The sequence below is a fragment of the Leptinotarsa decemlineata genome, unplaced genomic scaffold (assembly GCF_025532065.1).
Source record: "Leptinotarsa decemlineata unplaced genomic scaffold, Ldec_3_MD MMD2_tig00000199_RagTag_RagTag, whole genome shotgun sequence".
NCBI lineage: Eukaryota > Metazoa > Arthropoda > Insecta > Coleoptera > Chrysomelidae > Leptinotarsa > Leptinotarsa decemlineata.
This window is the reverse complement of record NW_027412544.1, coordinates 12452545-12472698: the sequence shown is the minus strand read 5'-3', so window position 1 is coordinate 12472698 and position 20154 is coordinate 12452545. Positions and strand designations below refer to the sequence as shown.

Genomic DNA, 20154 nt, shown 5'->3' with positions numbered 1-20154 from the left:
AGTTTACTTCGCCTATCATTTTTCAGCCGTTGCCTGCCTTATTCTCTATACCTTTCCGAGAATATTTCTTGCATAGATTGTTATTCATCACTTCCAGAAGGTTTACTGACATATTAGAGCCATACCGCCTGAAAAACAATATTAGTTAGCTCTGGTTTCTGAATACTGTTTGAAATTTTCGGTAAATATTCTGCATAATATGAATGTTCAAATATTCGTACTGAATGGGTAAGATGTGACGACTTACCTTATATGTTTCTATTCCATCGCATGAATAAGGATTGGTAAATAGTTGAAAATAGGTTGGAACAATATTTTGTAAACATTCGTAAACAAGGTTAAGAGACAGCTGTTGGTTGACATCTGCCGAACTTTCGTAGTGTCGTTCCGACGAACTACACCGAACTAGTTCTACAGTTGTTCACGGGTGGAGGATTGATCGGTTACTCAAGTTGTCAAGGGTTGTTTTAGGGTTGCATTGCTTTGAGAAGGAGTTTTGATGGGTCATGGACTTGTTGATATTGTCTCAAGTGGCTGTGGAGGAATTGATAGATGTATGATGTTGTGCACAGCGCCCCCTTGGTGCTTGTAGTGTAGGTTGGACGCACTGTGGCAACAACTGGTTAGCTGTCAGATGTGGCAGTCTCTTAGTATTCAGAAGTTGGCCTTCGATGAGCTTGGTTCAGAGTTCAAGGGTACCATCAGACTGATTGTAGGATATATATGGTTGTATTTGTGCCATCCTTCACGGGGATTATTTCTACAAGTCAGGATTGTATAGTGGAAGACTGATTGGTCATTTTGGTGTGGATATTTGCAGTCTGAAACTTAAGCTCTTTTGAGGATTTGTGGTGGTTACCGAACTCGTGCCAGGTGGAAGGATTTCCGAAATTAGATTCATAAGAAACAGAAGGCCCTTAGTCACTCATCAAATCCCAGTAGGACTTCCGTGCAGAGCACCGCACACGAAGAAACGTATAGAAAACCCCTTGGCCAGGCTTGTCGTGCCCTGCAGGGTGATCTATCTTGGTGGTGCTACAGGGTGATCCATCTCCGCCGTACTACAGGGTGATCCATCTCAGCAGTACTACAGGGTGATCCACTTTCATCGAACCACGGGGTAGCCTAACACCATATACTGGGTGGCCCAAAAGGAGCACGCAAGTTATAATTGATTTAATTGAAAATTTGTGATATACTGAGATATTTGAATAATTGTTGCCCTTATGTTTATTGATACCTGTTGATATAGTGTTTGTTTAGCGTTTATTGATTAAGAGTTTGTTTATTGATACCGGATTGATATAGATATTTGTGAAATGAAAATTGAGGTATTTTCGTCCTTTCACGATTGCTTGTTGACACCGATGCGCCTACGCCTGAGCTCACGCGACGCAAACGAATTTGTCTTAACCTTCCAATACTAGTATTTACGATTTCACCTACTCAATTTTCGTAGTAGTTTTACTTGACGTATTGTAGTTTCTTTTGAGCGTCGTTACTACCGTAATTTGTGGCTGATTGAATTCGTGGTATATACACCGCGCTCTTGTATTGACATTTGAACATCGCGTAGTAGTGTGAATATTGCATTGTTGTCTTAGAAGCGTTGTTGGTTAATCCATGTAAGTTAGGATTACTGAATAAATCATATTGGGGATCTTTCTCTTTTATTTCCAATATTAATTGGTAAGTTATTGATATTGTGAGTTACTTAGGGTATCTGGAGGATTAAATTTACCCGGCGCCCATTAAGATCTATTTGAAATTTGCTAAGTTGTTTAACCCACTCCCGTCTCCACTGTTTAGCTTAGCCGCGGATACCCATGTGTCTTATTTGTTACCGACAGATGATTTAGTCTCCTCTTGTGGTTTGTGAAGTGACAATATCTATGGTCTGAACAAGAAGGTTCAGTAGATACTCTAAGCTCTTCCAAAAAAGTACTAATATAGACAAGTATTGTTGAATAAAGCTGGCCGATATTTACTTGTGATGTACTGTTTGGAACCTTTGGTGTAGTAATGAATATTACTGGAGTTTTTTCCCAACACCAAATCGTTATTTTTAATCCTCGACACGTGATTCGATCACCAATTGATCATCTTCAAGATAAAACTCAGTTTTATCTTCCACCAAGTGATCATCTTCAAGAGGAAGATAAAACTCAGTTTTATCTTCCTCTTGAAGATGATCACTTGGTGATCGAAACACGTGTCGAGGTGTAAAAATAACGATTTGGTGTTGGGAAAAAACTCCAGTAATATTCATTGGCCGATATTTGGTGAAAATTCGTGTTTTTAGCGGCAGCTTCGTTCGCGGCCAAGTTCTGTCCAATATCGTCTTGGGACATGAGACTCTGGTTTTTGCTCAATCGAATCTCTCGCATGCTATCCTTCCTGTTAAACCCAGTGGCTAATTGTTCGATTTTCTTTTATCGAATCAGCTCCCCCTCTGAGTGCTAGTTCTCCCTTGTGCTCGGTTTTCTCCAACCGCTCCCATGCCTTGTTGATATCCGTCATCATCTTACCCTATTTCCGGATGTACGGACGTTCGTTGTTCACACTCATTTATTACTGCAACGTGAAGAGCAAGATCTTGCTTGAAAGCAAGCGATGTCAAACTATTGGCTTTTCTATAGTTTTATGGAAAATGAATGATTTCTAAAAAATTATTGGAGTTTTTCTTTTCAGTTGCAGTTGTGGTTGCTTTCTTCATATGTTGGGCACCGTTCCACGTACAAAGGCTCTACTCTATCTATCAACAGCCCAGTCCAGAAACGCATAAGCTCCATCTGAAAATATATGAAGTAGTCACTTACATCAGCGGAATTTTGTATTACATGTCTGCAACCATCAATCCCATTCTGTATAACATCATGTCTGCGAAATTCAGAGAAGCATTCAAGGTAGGTCAGCATTGTCTATTTTTTTTCTTTGAATATGCTATAATTATCACAAGCTGTAATGAGTGATGAAATTGTTCAGCTAATAGTACCAAAATCATCACAAAAATAATGTTTTCTTTTTGCTCATAACAATGATCTACTGAGTGAGGTAAATTAAATCTGAACTCACCAAAACTCCTGACATTCGGAAGAGTTAAAGATTATTGTGAAGTCGCTAATCTAATCATACTTACTAGACGTACTGAGAGGTAATAATCGGTTGATATACACAAAAAAATATAGAAGCCCCAGAACTGCCCTCAAAGTATACGATATCATATTCTCCAAATCTCAGCAACGACTGATATATCGAGATATAAACTTCGTTCTCACAGACAACGCACATAGCACTGAAGATGTCTGCCGCATTAGTGGACGAAACGGTTGGTACTTCAGGTTCCACGACGACAGCCTATCAGCCCGTATTTTGTTTTCTCTAGACACGTAATGGTTCATAAGTAATTTACAACTACCTAATGATATAACCACTATCACACATCTTCTTCATTTTAATTTTCGAACAAACATATTTCCTAAACCTAGCATAAGTTTTAATTTATTGTTTTTAGTTTGGATTCATTATTCCAATCATCCCGATTCTTCAACACAGTTCTCATCCTTGATGTAGGTATTTCGTGCGTGAAAATTCATTTTTTACGTTACGGTCGTTTTCATTGATACGTCGAAATGTTTGTCACTAGCGTTCATAATAGAAATATCGTTTTCTACATAAGCATAGCTTTCCAATAGCAAAAAAAGAGGTATCGCTCAAGATATCAGATATGCACTATATTTTTTTTAACATTTTCATAAGAGTAAAAATGATAATAGTTTGCCAATTTGATTCCGTTTTCTCCAATAATAATATTGTTACTAATTGAGAGCACTTAATTTGTTTCAGCTTTTCCCACCGGCTCTAAGGCTATCTAATAGTTGAAACTTCTGTCCAAGGGGACCGAAAATTATAATCCAGGGCTGATTCGATTTGGAATGACCTCTAGCAACTTTTTGAAAAATTTCAAGAGGGACTCGGAAAAATTGCAAAAGTTATAAACAATTTAGTAAAAAATAGGGGTTTTGGTTTTCTGCAAATATCTCGGGAAATATTGAAGATGTCCTAAATTTGAAAAAAGATCCTAAGAGGAGGAAATTTTCTAAAATAAAGTTCCATCTTCCAGAACTCGTATCACCAATATTCATAATTTCAATTCAAAGGCGAAAAAAGCGCTAAAAGCGGGCGATGCGCGTTAATTTTAATCAATTTTTGTTCATCACCTTCACTTTTTTTATAACCGAAAATATTTTATCTCAACTGATAATTTACAAAAATAGAATATGCCTTGGTAGGCTTGCCTACTTATTTCTGTGCATGGCTACCTGGCAAGCAAATGTCAATATAGGTAACTAGTAACTACACCGATTTGTTAAGCAATCGAAATTGATATAATAAGTAAGATATTTTAATTACAATCATTTGCCTGCAAAAAATCGTACATGAAATATTCTTGCCAAGCTATAAAGTTTTAGAATTGGAGCTATTTAATGGGTCCATGTGATAGAACAAGATACAACATAGCAGCTGTACGCTACCTGACCGTTGAATGAATTACAGTGCGCATGCTCGTGTACATATGAGTGACAGAGACAGCATTTGTTTACACTCGATAGTAACTTCGAATTCTGGTTTATTATAACTCCAATTTTAATCACAATTTTTGAATTAATTCATTTTATATATACTTACAGCTATGAAATAATCAAAAGTTGATAATTTAATATATTAGTAAATAACAAAATCCAATAGTTCTTCGCTTCATTGAATGTTTCCTTGATTAAATATCTTACTTATGATATCAATTTCGATTGGTTAACAATTCGGTGTAGTTACCAGTTACCTATATTGACTTACCTGATCACATTTCGATAACACACCTCGTCAAATTCAATACTACAAAGAGCTACGTCAGCAGTTGAATGAAAGAAAAAATAACCGAGAAAATAACATCATTATTAAATACTTCAATGGATTTCCAGAAATCGTTAATTTAAACTAGATCAGGTACCCTGCTACAACTCGCATAGTCTCTCCATATACTAACAGAACGTTAGATATTTAAAAACAAAAACAACCGCTTCTAATAATTCCGCATCCATTGGTGAAATGGATATAGTCTACCTATCAGAGACTAATCTTCAGAACAATATGTTTTATCAAAAAATCTTGCCATCAATGTATAATGTATTCCGATGTGATCGAGATCTAAAGGAGGTGGTGTCTTGTTAGCGTCCAAAGATAATTATAGGTTGCTACCAATTTCGTTTTTGGATCTAAGAGACACACTCCCTGAACTTGATATTGTAGGCTCCAAATTAGTACTTGGCAGCTTTACTTTAAATATTATTGTAGTTTATACACCCCCTTGTTGCTCCAATGTTCACTATGAAACATTATTTGATTTTCTGGAGAGCTCTGATTGTGTTACTAAAAGGAATTTTATATTAATTGGTGACTTCAATATCCCTAAATTTGATATAGACTTTAATGATACCAAATTTAAGTACATCCTCAACTTCATGCAAGCAACTGAATCTCAACAGTACAACTCGATAACGAATATTAATAATCGCAAACTGGATCTCGTTATAACCAACTGTGACGATTGTATCGTCTCGAAATTTGATCAACCTTTTGTTAACATAGACGTTCATCATCCTGCACATCCTTTCGTTGAACTGTCGTACTCCTCATAATATCAATAACTTTGCTATTTACAACAGATGCTATTAAGCAATTCAATTTTCGCAAAGCAAACTTTCCAGCTATGTATGAAGGAAGGAATTAGCATATAAAAACTATAAGAAATATAAAACAGCATTTTATCAAAATCATTTCTCGGATCTGATAAAAACTGTCAAAACTAAAATAAAAGAAGCATATAGTCAATTTACAAACTTAGCTGAAAATAATATTTTATCTGACAGCTCGACTTTCTGGTCTTTCATTCACAGTAAAAAAGGTCAATCGCGTATACCGGGTATAATGAACCTTGATGATGAGGTATTTGACAAGCCTGGGGATATTGTCAATGGATTCGCCAAGTACTTCAGAAGTGTATACTTGGCTTCGGACGAGAATATGCTTCGTGAAAATTCTCATGATTCTGATTTAGATATATTAAGCATCCCTGCCTTCTCTCTATACTCTTATAGACATATTCAACTTAATTTTATCAACTTGTGCCCTCCCTGAGCAGTGGAAAACGGCTCGAATTTATCCGATATTAAAAAAAGGCGACTCCAGCGATATCACAAAGTACAGGGCAATTTCAATTTTATGTAACTTTTCCAAACTCTTCGAGATATATGTGCAAAATTTTATGTACTCCCATATTCAAAAAGTTATTTCTTCTACTCAGCATGGTGTCGTACAACAAACATCGTGTATGACAAATCTTGTCTGTTTGAATCAATATCTCTGTACGTACCTGGCAAAAATCAGTCGATGTTGTTTATTTAGACTTTCAAAAAGCCTTCGATCAGAAAAACATTATATTATCCTCAGCAAATTGACAAAATTAGGAATATCTAACCAACTGCTTACTTCAATTCAATCATATCTAGTTAACAGAAAACAATTCGTCAAATATGAATCTTTCAAATCGGCCCAGTACGTAGTTACAGACGATACCTGAAACTATATTATAAAATCGACCACATTACTGACTGCCAACGTGTACAACATGAATTAGATGTAATCACACTTTGGTGTAATAATAATCACCTACATCTGATCGTATCCAAATGTAAAATAATATAATTTACAACAAAAAAGTGAACTTTAATGTACGATTATTCAATCAACACAACTACAATCAACCGCGTAAATGAGATGAAAGATATTGGTATAAAATATGACAGTAAATTATCATTCACAACACATATAAGGAATATGACTGCTGATGCAAATAGGATGCTTGGATTCATTTACAGAAATGGTAAAAACTTCAAAAGTATTGTCACCTTAAAATTGCTATATTTTGCGTATGCCAGATCTAAGTTAGAGTATGGCTCTGTGTTACGGAATCCAATTTACGACTACCAAAAAACATCAATTGAGAGCGTGCCAAGAAAGTTCCCAAAATACTTATGTCTAAAAGTTGATGGTCAATACCCCACGAGAGGCATCGATCATAACATTTTGATATGACTTCTTTGGAAAATAGGAGAGTTATCCTTGGTATAAAATTCCTGCATTAATTACTAAACAACTGTACTGTCAACAATATTGACAGTACGGTTCTTCTACACGAGATCAATTTCATAGTACCAAGAAGTTAAGGTCGACACAATCTGACATTCTATTGCGAAGCATAACGCACAAATGTTATGATACGATCACCATTGAAATTAATGTGCAGTAGCTTCAATAAAATCTGTGAACACTGCGATATTCATTTCGATTCTCTGAGCGCCTTGGTATCTTGTATCCACAATCACTGCTACACAAGTGACAGTACTGCTACATTGCATGCTTTATAACTAACAATCGAAATCTGTCAATTTCTAATTTTTATTTAATTTTTATTGTTCAATTTTCAATTTTTTGCTCAATTCTTATTTTATTATAACTCTTTTTCAGGTTTCTTTTTACTCAATATAATTGTTATTTTCACCTATTTTTCTAATTTTTATTTACATTTGTCATTTTAAAGATTTCAAATCATATGTTGGACAATGGAAGTCCAAACTAATGAAATTCAGCATGAAATATTGTCAACCACCTTCAAACAAACTTTTTTCATTTCTTCAGATTTTTTGCATATTATTGACATTTCTTATACTGTGAAAAAATGTTAACCTATATTATTGATTTATTTCCAGATTTAGTTTTATCAAATGTTTCCATTTCAAATCCATTGTTTATTGCTTCTTCTTTTTATATTTTTCAGTCATTGACACGAATATTTCAGTTCCATTTATTTACCGTCTGTTAGATTTTGAATATGTTAATACATGATCAATTTGACAAATTAATAACTGCTAGAAAAACTATTTGGTGTAGTAATATCTCCTTGTCATAGGCGTAGTTGTAAATTAATGTTATGCTTATTATCTGCTTGTAGTTTCTTTATAAGATGAATCAGAGCATTAGTGTCCCATTCAAAATAAAAAAAAAATAATTTATTCGCACCCGCTACATAGCAGCCATCCTTAGGATAGATGTACCTACACGTCAAATGCTGTTACATTGAACAAAATATAATAAAATATCACAAACACTAATAGTACTCAAGAAAAGACAAACATGTGTAACTCTCAGACAACAAGTAAATCAAAAATCATCATTCAGGAATTCACTGATGGTTAATAGACTTTTTCACACAGGAATGTTTTTATTTCTTTTTTTAAATTTTCATGGTCCAGTTTTTTGAGACGTTGTGGAAGTTTATTAAATATCCTTATACCTGTCTAGTCTAGAGATCTTTCAAATGTCTTCAAATGATACTGTATAACTGAAAGTGCATCCGCGTTTCTTGTAGGATATGAATGGTAATCCGAGTTTTTTGTGAATTTATTAATATGTTGCTTTACATATATTGATAATGTATATAGATAAATACAGGGAAATGTTAGAATATTGTACTTTGAAAAAGCGGCTTTACAGCTGTTTCTATTTTTTTATATTGAAAATGAGACGGACGATAATCCAAATTTTTGTGACTTTATTAATATGTTGCTTTACATATATTGTTAATTTATATAAATAAATACAGGTAAATGTTGTAATATTGTACTTTGGAAAAGCGGCGTTACAGCTGTTTCTATTTTTTTATATTAAAAATGAGACGGATAATTCGCTTTCGACATATGAACGCTCTTTCAGAATTCACACAATCCCCCATAAAATAACATTATATGTCAAATGGGAGTAAATCAATTCATAATAAGTATCAATAAGAGCCATGTGATTCACCGTAGACTTCAGTTTTAAAATTGTATAGAATCCTGGGCTTAATTTCTTGCAAACATGCTCTAGTTGGTCACTCCATGTTGAACACTGATCTAAATAAGCCCCTAGAAATTTTGTATTGGTACTAGTTGATACAACATGAATAGTAATGTTATTGTGAATTTCTCGGCATTTGAAATTGATACATATGGTTTTATTCAAGTTTAAAATGAGATTATCTCTATTACGCCAATTTTCAAATGAATATATAATGTGTGTAATAGCATTTTGAAGTGCCTCTGGTGTCTGCGCTGTAACCACTACCAAGGAGTCGTCTGCAAACATCGTGACAGATCCTGTTTATGAGAACTCAGGCATATCGTTTATAAATATGAACATTAGTGGCCCCAGTACCGACCCCTGAGGCACCCCAATATTGTTGGTCATATACTCAGAACAACAGTTTTCCACTTTAACGTGGATTCTCTATTAACTTGATATGACTGCATAAGTTCAAGCATATTTCCTCTAATTCTATTTGTGCACAATTTTTGTAAAATAAATCTAATTGTAGACTATCGAAGGCGCATGAAAGATCGAAGAAGATACCGGATACATATTGTCCTGAGTAAATATCTTTATAGACATGACCCATGAAATCGCACATGGCATCCTCTGTCGACCAATACCTTTATAGACATGACCCATGAAATCGCACATGGCATCCTCTGTCGACATTCCCGCACGAAACCCATATTGGACAGAAGAAAGAACTCTGTTCTTGTCCAAAAAATGAACTATTCTATTGTAATACGTCTACTTGAAAGAACATTCTATAGTTTTCTAAGTTGCTGCGATCTGATTTTTTGTGTATGGGTATTAGCTTTCCTATTTTTAGACATTGCGGAAAAGTTTCAAAACTCAGATTAATGAGATAAGCTTAAACATCACAGATGGATTATTTAACAGCTTCCAAAATTTTTACACTTTTGTTTTCATCACCAACACTTTTTTAATTTTTTTAATTTGATATGAACTTATCAACCTCTTCCGAGGTTACACAGGTGAAGTAGAAGCTATGATCTACAGTAGTGGTTGATGTACATTGTACTGACTTGCCATTACCGAATTCATCATTCAATTTCTTGTGTGTTATAGAACTGAAGTGTGATCCATATAAAATAGAAGAACTTCATGAAAAAGAATCACAATAAAATATGGATTGAGCAAAATATTGAAAATTGAACAATGAAAATTAAAAATCAGGAGATTTCAAGCCAAGTTACTTCACGACGTTTCGATTGTTAGTATCCACAATCATCTTCGGGTGATAACTAAACCTATTTCTCCGAATAGTCATCTTTCAGAGAAAAGTCCAGTTATCACCCGAAGACGATTGTGGATACTGAAAATAGAAACATCGTGAAGTACCTCAGCTTAAAGTCTCCTAATTTTTTTATTTTTATTTCATTTTAATTGTTCAATTTTTAAATTTTTGCTGAATTTTTATTTTATTGTAATTCCTCTTCAGGGTTTTTTACGTAATATAATTGTATTGTCAATTGTTATTTTCAGCCATTTTTTTTTAATTTTATTTTCATTTGTTATTTCAAATCATATCATATTAGGCAATGAAAGTCCTAATTTGAGAAATAAATAATGTTAGTATCTAGAACCATCTTTGGGTGATTCCATCATTTTCATTCCTTGAATTTCGTTCAATATCATTGAATTTCTCTCACTAACTCATCCGGATATTTCGTTTCAAGTAATTTCAATAATCCATTCAATACTCACTTATATTTTCATTATTTCCTTGTTTCAAACAGCATTTTAGAGACAATGACAGTCCAATCATCTAACAACAAATATTGGCAATTTGAACTATTTTGGAACAATTATCTGTGTAGAATGTCGGTCACGCTCATATAATCTTTCATATTCCATAAATAATATTACTTCCCAGTTTCTGGAATTTTCTGGAAATGAAAACCCGTCCCTATAAATTGATAGCTGTCTCTCCAAGTTCTTCAAATTGGATAAGAAGAATTTATTGACTTGCATAATTCAAGTCGTATTTCATTCCTTTCAAAATTCAGTAATATCTATTAGTTAGAGGGACCTTCTGTCATCATAAACAGCTGTTAATAGTTGAATTGTGGTGGTAACAATTTTCGAAAGAGTTTAGTTACGTTTTTATCATTTTACAAAAAATGTGGGAAAACAGAAAGTGAGAAATTCAAACACTATGAACTTGTCACAAAGAAGTGTAATCGGGTATTTTTTCAAATTTATTCAAAAAGATAGTGATAAAGAATCGAAGACAAATGTTTTCGAGGAAACTGGGGGATTGATAGTTTTCCAAGTAAGTGAAATTTTGTATCAATACTTTTTCATATTTTACGTTGTCTAGCATTGCTGTAGTTCAAAAAGTGATTGTATCTAAGAGAAGCTTCTATGAACATACACATCTCTGAAATTAGTGTATTTTGAAGGTACTCAGTTTCCTGAAAAATATTTTCTTTTCAATTCAAGCGAAAGAGTAGAAGTATCTCCTTCGATGACATGAAGTTGCAATTTTATGCAAGAAACAAATATGTCATCAGTACTTCATAATGAGAGTTTTACTAAATAGTTCATGAAACTACAACACGTATTTTTCTACACAATAGTTCTTTCGATTTGAGAACTATTTAGTGAAAATCCCGAAATATAGTCTTACCTAGCTACATCTGAGTTTTTTTTCATCTCCTGAAGACGCCAACTCGATTTGGTGAAACTCGCCTCAAGAAGAGTTTTTTCAAGGACAAAGCACAAGCACTACAGAAAAACACTTAAGGCGCTCTCAGAGCGGTGCCTGTGCGGAAGTAGCGATTCACATTGAATTTTCATCGCTTAAGATGAAATCCATTTGAAAAAACGTACTCGTATACGAATACCGCACAAATGTTTTTCTCATTTGTTAATAACAGAAACATCATTAACATAAACATCAAACATCATTAATTTTCTAATGATAGTGGAATTTATAATGGAACATATAATGTTGATATTTATTATTTAAGATCTTCAATAATATATTTCAACAATTAGCCAAGATTATTGACTTTACTAGTATATTGAATCCACATTAAAAAAAATTTCATGCATATTTCAAACACATTTTTTTATAAATATTACAGTACTCAATAATCATCACAGGGGTCACAAAATACTATTATTGATATTTCATATCTGCAAGGTGTCCCGTGACGGCTCACAATTGTTTTTGTGTTGTGTTGACACTATAAAGAGCTAACGATAAAATTGTCGGTACAATCAGAAACAATCCAAAGTCTGAATATTACTGGAGTTTTATCCTATCATCAAACCGTTATTTTAACTTCTCGACACGTATTTCAAGAGAAAGATTAGTTTAATTTTCCTCTAGAAGATGATCACTTGGAGATCGAAACACGTGTCCTTTCAGAACAAATACTTCAATATGAACATTTAATTATATATTTATTTATTTTCCAGATATTTAGACAAAAAAGTTTTTTATTCATTTCATTCAAGTGATCATGAATTACAATAAAGTAAACAAGTCATCAATCACACATAACATTTAATCACGTTGAATTATTCAGTCTGTTCTCCAAATATTCTTGATGGAATTGATACATGTATCATTCATAGGAAAACTGCACAATGTCACAAACAGAACAGTATTGATCTAAATTTTTCTTATATGGAAATTTAACATCCTAAAGGGGTACTTCCCGAAAATTTCGATACCTCTCCAGCACATATTTGAACTTTTGAAGACGAAGACACGCGCATTTCTTGCAAAACATTACCACTTTCACAAAAACTAATCTCTCCTTCTGTAATTATAAATGTGTAATCCAGTATGAAATATTTTTTTGATCCGCGAGTAACTACTGAAAGTGTATTTCAATGTTCATGTGATAGTAGTCACTTGCCCAAATTTTTCTGTACAAAGATGAATGAGTGAAAAGTCAAAAAACTTTCTTCGAAAAACTTTCAACTTGTTCTTTTCAAATCTTCTTTCTCTATCATAAGGAATGAGGTAGTTGTTTCCAGAGAACACTTTTTTTTTCAGTTCGTATCTGAAAGTAAATTATATGCATGTTCTACACATCTTTGTGAAGTGTTCATTTGGAATTCAATTGATTATTTCTTTCTTTCAGAAGTTTTTTTCATTGTTTTTTCTAAATATGGAGAATTAGAAATTCAATTTGAGAATAACTTTCATGCATGATTTTCACATCTTCGTAAGTCCTTTCGGAACCAAATTGATTCATTATTTTTTTCGAAAGTTTCATACATTTTTTTAATACATATGGAGAAGTAGAAAGCCAAAAGTGCACTTATCGAGTGACGAAATCTGGATTTTTCAGATATTGATAAAATCTAAAGTATGAAAACTATGCATTTAAATCTTGGTATGTTCATTGATCCTCTATTGACATCATATTCTAAAAATTATGATTTTCCAGAATAATCCAGACCGAAACTGTGAGGGTTGAGAAATACTACAAACCGCTTCGTCCTGCTAGTCTTGGCGGGGGAACTAAATGTATGTTTCATTATGCTGTAGGAATCATACTCAAAATGAAAGTCCCCAAAAATCTTTTGCTCACACAATTACTCTGAAGCGTTGTGAAGTTCCCGTGAAAGCAACTACAGCTAGTTCCATCCATTTGAATTGTTCAGGCCTCTCCTCTCTCCTCCACTGGGTGCGGAAAGCTGCAATAAGTTGCAAAATCAATTCGTTAGAATTCGCAAGACAACGCACGAACGATCCAAACACATGAATCGGTAGGGGACCGCGAACACTTATTGGCCCGTATTGTTCGTCAGTTTTCGTTTGACTAGGTGCGAATTGCGAATCGATCCCCTTCTGCTGGGATTTGATTGCGATCTAGTGCGAAAATAGTTGCAATAATGTCAGTGACGGCTCGTGCATTGGAGAAAAGGGGAGGCTTAAGACATATAGACTATATATATACACACAGAAAAGGAGCTATCGACTTTATTTTAGTTTGTGAACCATTTAAATGGCCGGCCATGACCGCAGCCCCATCATAGGTTTGCGCAATTAACTTTTGCCTAAAATTATGGGTGTCACACGTACGAATTAAAAAACTAAACAAATCGTCAGCTGTGCTCCCAGACGAAACTTCATGAAAACCCATAAAACGTTCTACCACATTACCATCTTTGACATATCTAAAAACAATTGAAAGTTGTGATGTACAGGTAATATCGGTAGTTTCATCAATTTCCCATTGCTTATATTTTCCTCAATAATATATGCCACACTGTCTATAATAAGCTCATTTTGGATGGTTTTTGAGGTGCCCGAAAAAACGCTACCGTTTAAAAAAGTGCCAAATTGTGAATCATATTTGCCCCATAACACGAGGTGAATTTTTTAAATCGGAGTATCCTATTTTAGACCACGTTTGGTATTCGTTTTGTATGGAAAATAAAAAAACAGGGCCAACAAAAAGTTTTTCTCGTTTAATGGAGCCGGTTAACCAATCGCATTTATCGTACCAACTAATACCAAATTCTCGATTTTCCCTCAAATTTTATGAGGAAGCTAAGCCTCCCTTGCCTCCTCGGACGAGCCGCCGCTAAATAATGTATTGAAATGAGTCCTTTCTCATTCGAAAATAAGAAGAGTGGTAGTCATCATCGATTTGAAGATCATGCCACAAATGAGAAAATTCACCGAATGAATGGGATTCACCCATATTTCCCGCCTTCGTCGATATCGCATGTGCCTGATACGACGATGAATCAACTCCAAAGCGAAAAACGCTTCATCAGAATAACCAAAAAACCCGTTCCGAAGAGCCATCTAGCCTTCTACGAATCCGAACGAATACTTAGGCAATGGACGATGTGCATCGCACGACTTCGTACGAACGGCGTTCGCATGAATTCGTTTGCTTCGCAGTTCACAGCTTTACACTCCCAGTGAACGAGAGGCCTTATAAAGCAGACTTTCATGAAGCCACCGACATAATATTTTCGTAACAGGGAGTAAAATTGAAATATGAACCGAATAGCTTTTCGAATACTGCAGATTTTTTGTTTCGATTTTACAGAAAACATTGGTGGTTACATTCATATTTCACATGTTTTTAATTAAAACTACGAATTCTTTTCATGTACGAAAATAATTCATTTTCAACTCGCATTCATGCCGATGTACGACGTATACTTACTATGAAATGTAATATACATCGCAGGATATTTAATATTCCCTCTCGGATGTTTCAAGAAGAAGAGAAGGATGCAGATAATTGAGGTATCAGGAGCTTCTGTAAGCTAAGAAGAGAAATGCGCAGTAATTGAATGTTTTCAAATAAAACCAGGCAGATTTGATAGGAAGACGTTGGTCATTCATTTCAACGAAGGCACAAAATGAAATCAAATTGATTCTTCCTTCTAACGGTTGATTTCATTCATAAACAATTAAAAATTGAACCGAATGAAAATGTGTGTTTCGACTTTTTTTATTTGGATTGAAAGAAGTATATCTATTTTTAGAAGAGATTAATTGTTAGGAAAGAAAGGTTTTGACTTTTTTCTTCTTCAACTTCATACAAAAAATTTGGCGAAAAAAGAAAAAAATTATTGATTTCAGCATAAACTCTTCACAAAGATGTGTAGATCATGCAAAGACAAACTGGAAAAAAAATCCTTTTTGAAACAACTTCTTTCATATAAACAATGAATTGAACTAAAGAAAATGTAATTTCGTTACAACAAATTTTATATGAACAGTGAATTATACAAAAAACACTCGTTCTCCTATTCAGTTTGTTCTCCAGGCATTGTTATCGAATGGAATCAGATATCATTCACAGGATTGATACATAGTACAGTGATTCAAAAATTTCAACCAATCGCGTAGTACATAACCTGTCTTTGTCAACGTTCGACAAATGTATTTGTCGGAGATACCAGTTGAATATAAATTGAACAGCATATGTCGGTCCGACGCGAAAGTGGAATTGTCTATCCATTATTATATTCGGTTCGGAGACATTTATCTTTTTGAAGAAAACCGATGCCTGGGTTTTCGTGACATTGAATTGAACCTTGTCACTTCCACCCCCATTCTAAATCACCTCTAGATTCTCATTAAGATATGCAACCACCCGCTGCCGGTGCAGATGTGCATCTGCAGCCGATGTCCTTGAATTCAAATGGAATGACGAGACAAGTGTGCTGTCGTCAGCAAAGGAATATATTGAATTCTTGGTTTCTTCCAATAAGTAGTTGATATACAATAAAAATAGTGTTGGAGATGATATGGATCCCCGGGGAACACAGCGTTGATGGTAAAATTATTGTGTCGCATGATTGTTATTATTTTGCGATAACTCCCAACATATTGATTCAGAGTATATGGTGTAAAGGGCAATTATAATGTGCATGGAATTGTAAGTAACGTAGTCAATTAGATGAAGATAAATATCGTATTCGTCTCAATAAATTGCCAAGTACACACCATTTATTTACAAAAGACACTTTTTTTTCTTAACTGAGTTCATCTCATTTTCATACCATACTAAATTATCCCAAACGCTTCATTTTGATAACTGAGATTTCAGAAATCACAGTTGTGTTGGTCAGCATCGCGCATCCAAAAATATTACTTTCTACTCCAACGTTTTTGCTCAAATTTCAGTGTTCCCTTTGATGAAAATGCTTGCCTTTATTTCCGTTCAGTCCCAGTGGTGAGGCACTGAAAAATTACATCGATATACCGCTCTACACCAAATATGTATAAACGGAATTACAATTCTAATTGATGCTGCTATATTTGTCCGAACGAAAAGAATACTTTTTAGAGTTCGTTATGCTGGAATCAACGACATTTTCATTGAATTCAACAAACATCATCTCAGTATATTGGTATTATCTTCAGACGAAAATAATAATTTGAACTCTGAAAATAATATCAAACCTGCTTTCAATAAATCATTTTATAACCCCTGCGCCAGTTATGCCGATCTCTTCTGAGCACATCTGAATGAAAGCCTTCTGCAAAGCTGCCTCATCGGGTGATCCGCATGCTAAGCTTCCACAAATGTCGTGATGTCTTTCTGTCTCTCATCCGGGTTGCCCTCATACCCGCTTCAAGCCGAACGATTTGGTACTTCTTAAAGCTAACAATATGTCTTGTATCATTAGGTCAGAGACAAAGAAATTACTGCTCCGTTTTGAAGTTCCATACCGGGAAATCATATCATAAGCCAGTTAGTCCAACTTGAGTGCGCGGATAAAATGAATTCGGAACTCAATCAGAAGAGGGGGGGCGAAAAGTAGCAGAACACGGGCACTTTTCCTTTGAGTTATTTTATGTTTACTCTGTTAACATATATTTTTGATACATATTATATATCTATATAATGGGTTACTTGCCACAGTGATCCTCGGTATGTCTAAAAACCGCGCATCTATATAATTGCACACACACCGATTTTGGACGGCCGACTTTGTACCCGTCGTCCAAATTCCAATAGTGAACTGCATGTGGGAACGGGACCTGGCACACACGCCGATCGGTGATCGTCGCCGGTAGAATACCGGCGAGCAGGCGTCCACTGCCACTGTATAGCCGGCAGTACCGGAATGTAGTGGCGTACATGACTAAATACACTCTTGCATACTCACCGATTTTTTACCGACCATTCCAGTCTCGAATGCTCAGTAAATACATATGTAGTTACTACGCATTAACTTCGTTTTGGTAGTGCGTGCTAATTACGACAACAAAGCAATTGATTGTTTGACCGATAAAAATCCGGTGAGTGTGCAGGCACCTGCTACCAATAAAATATCGGCCGATTTTGTACTGGCCGTCCAAAATCGGTGTGTGTGTAACTAGCGTATCGGAATGTACAGAAAAACCGCCACCGTTTTTATATCGGAAACTATTTTATTGATTTGCGTTGGAAGAGAGCGATTCGTTGAAAATAAGTAAATATCCGCGGTTTTATTGTTACCCACGCGTTAATCACTTCAATATAATTTGCCTGGGGCCTGAAAGGTTAAATAATACTTGTATTTTGACGACCCGTGCCGACATCTTATTTCAGCTGTATATTTGTGAGTGACCATCCATTATTGTGCCCTGTATACATTCATTTCACTCGGAATCAGTAAAAATTCCATATTATAAGAGCAGCAGTTTGATTTTCCCTGACCATCCACGAAAAATCTTGAGAGAAAAACCCGTTTCTTTACAAACTTATCAGATTCAATTAGATGCATCGTCAATTTTGAAAACTTGAGGTTTCGAAACCTCAAGACATTCTGATAACAGTTTTAGAGATGTTGAGGAATTTAATTATCTCATTTCTTCTCTGCGTGGGTGTCCCTAAGCTCTCTTTCAGAGCATACCAATGACTTCCGATAATTATCAATAAGCATATTCTACTTTTTTCAAATGCTACAGTGATTTCAGGGCTCAAGCCAATGTTTATTGGTCAGAAATCGAAAACCATCCCTGACTGAACTGCGTGGACGCAAGTACCTTGCGGAAATGAAGATTAAACATTCGCGGCCGAAAGTGAAATTGGTTATCCGCACCGTGGTCCAATGGAGAGATTAACTACTAACGTTTCGCTCCTAACTATGATGGTCATCTTCAGCGGTGGTTGGCAGCAATGCGTTTCGATCTACTCGTTGGTAGACTCGGTAATGAAACTCTATTAGTGTGTCAACGACGTTTATAGATAAAGAGTGGTGGGAAAAGTGGCTCGGGCATTGTCGGGTTTGATAGGCAACCGGCGGAAAGATAGATACCATATTTTATTGATCTTCATGATTTTTATTTTTTTTATCGAAGTTGTTTTGGTGATCATAAATATCTATAGCTTTATGATTCAAACCCGTGTAAGTCTAGCATATGGTGGAAGTACGTCTGTTTTTTTCAAATTGTATCTCGTACCTATTTTCGAAAAACAGACGTGATCCACACTACAAGCGTCTGAAATATGAAGCCCTAGAGATTTATCGACAACGAAACAAATTCAATAGGAAACAAGAAATCGCGATATTTTATTAGGTGCCGATAATGTGATGAGTGCCCGAATTATTAGCAAACCTGAAAAACCTGCAGCTCTTCAAATTGTTTTTCTGGTAGCAACCGTTAATAGTTATTCCGCTAATGCGTTTTTCTGGAGCAATTCCGATGAGGTTTCGCTACATGAAACAATAGAAAGAACGGTATTCTGGAATCGAAAGTATTTCGGAAAATATGTCAATATCAGCTGATGATAAATATGTGAAAGGATTTTCAGCGATCAAACCTCCATTTCGCGAAACGAACGTTACCAGAATTTCCTGAAAGCAAGGTAATGACAGTGCTATGATGAGTTTTGTGAGGTGATTAGAGAATACTTGAATCTGGAATATAAGCAACCAGTTTCCAAATTGACATTTTTGCGTCGAGTTTTTATTTATCGCTCCATCGCATCCTGTAGTAAGCCCTGAAGTGAGAGTATTGAATTTCGCGTAGTTTTTAATGTATTCGCTAAATTACCAATCATATTAGACAAAAAATTCGAAATGACATCAGTACAGTATTGTCAATTTGTATTTCCACCAAACATGTTTCTGTTTCTGTTCTATTTTTTTGCCAACCAGCTGTCGAACCCCCTACGAACGACGACTCTCAGAAGTAGAAACTTGTGCGAGATAAGGATTACCGAGGTTTTAGCTTTTAACGTGTGACTCCTAGCACAGGTATTTATTCCCATATTTGCCAAATGTGCACAATGATTTGAGTTGATTTCAATATAGAGATCAACTCTTAATCTTCCGCTTCTCTCCGAAAAGAAAGGGTTTTATATTCCAATTCGATTATGCACCACTCTGTTGTGTAAGTCGAACATGACGATATTTGTATAGAGTCTTCATAATCATCGAAATCACTACTAGAGAAGTTGCTAAGGATGTCGGCATATCGGGATATTTTTGAATTTTGACCAAAAAACTGTCGCCTGAGCATCGCTCACGAATTGTTGAATGACGTCATCGGCCATCCACATTTGCTTGAAAGGGTGATAACTGGGGACGAATCATGGGTATATGGTTATGACATGGAAACCAAAGTCCAATCGTCTCAATGGAAAAGCCCAGGACCAAAGAAAGCATGACAAGTTCTATCAAATGTCATGGATTGGCTCACTGTTTTCTTCGTTCACCGTGGCGTAGTGCTTCAGA

At 35.1% G+C, this 20154-nt stretch overlaps 1 protein-coding gene across 2 annotated transcripts in view; it reads left to right on the top strand.

The window, feature by feature from the left end:
- The window catches only part of LOC111512097 (pyrokinin-1 receptor), a 289960-nt gene that overhangs the window by 249243 nt on the left and 20563 nt on the right, over positions 1–20154 (top strand). Inside the window, exons 2-3 of one of the 2 annotated variants that reach the window (XM_074172960.1) lie at positions 2692–2906; positions 3847–5770. In XM_074172960.1, coding sequence (XP_074029061.1) covers positions 2692–2906; positions 3847–3882 — 251 coding nt within the window. In that variant the 3' untranslated portion in view covers positions 3883–5770. Of the gene's footprint in view, positions 1–2691; positions 2907–3846; positions 5771–20154 lie in introns of those variants that run through there. The other variant, XM_074172959.1, reaches the window with a different exon arrangement.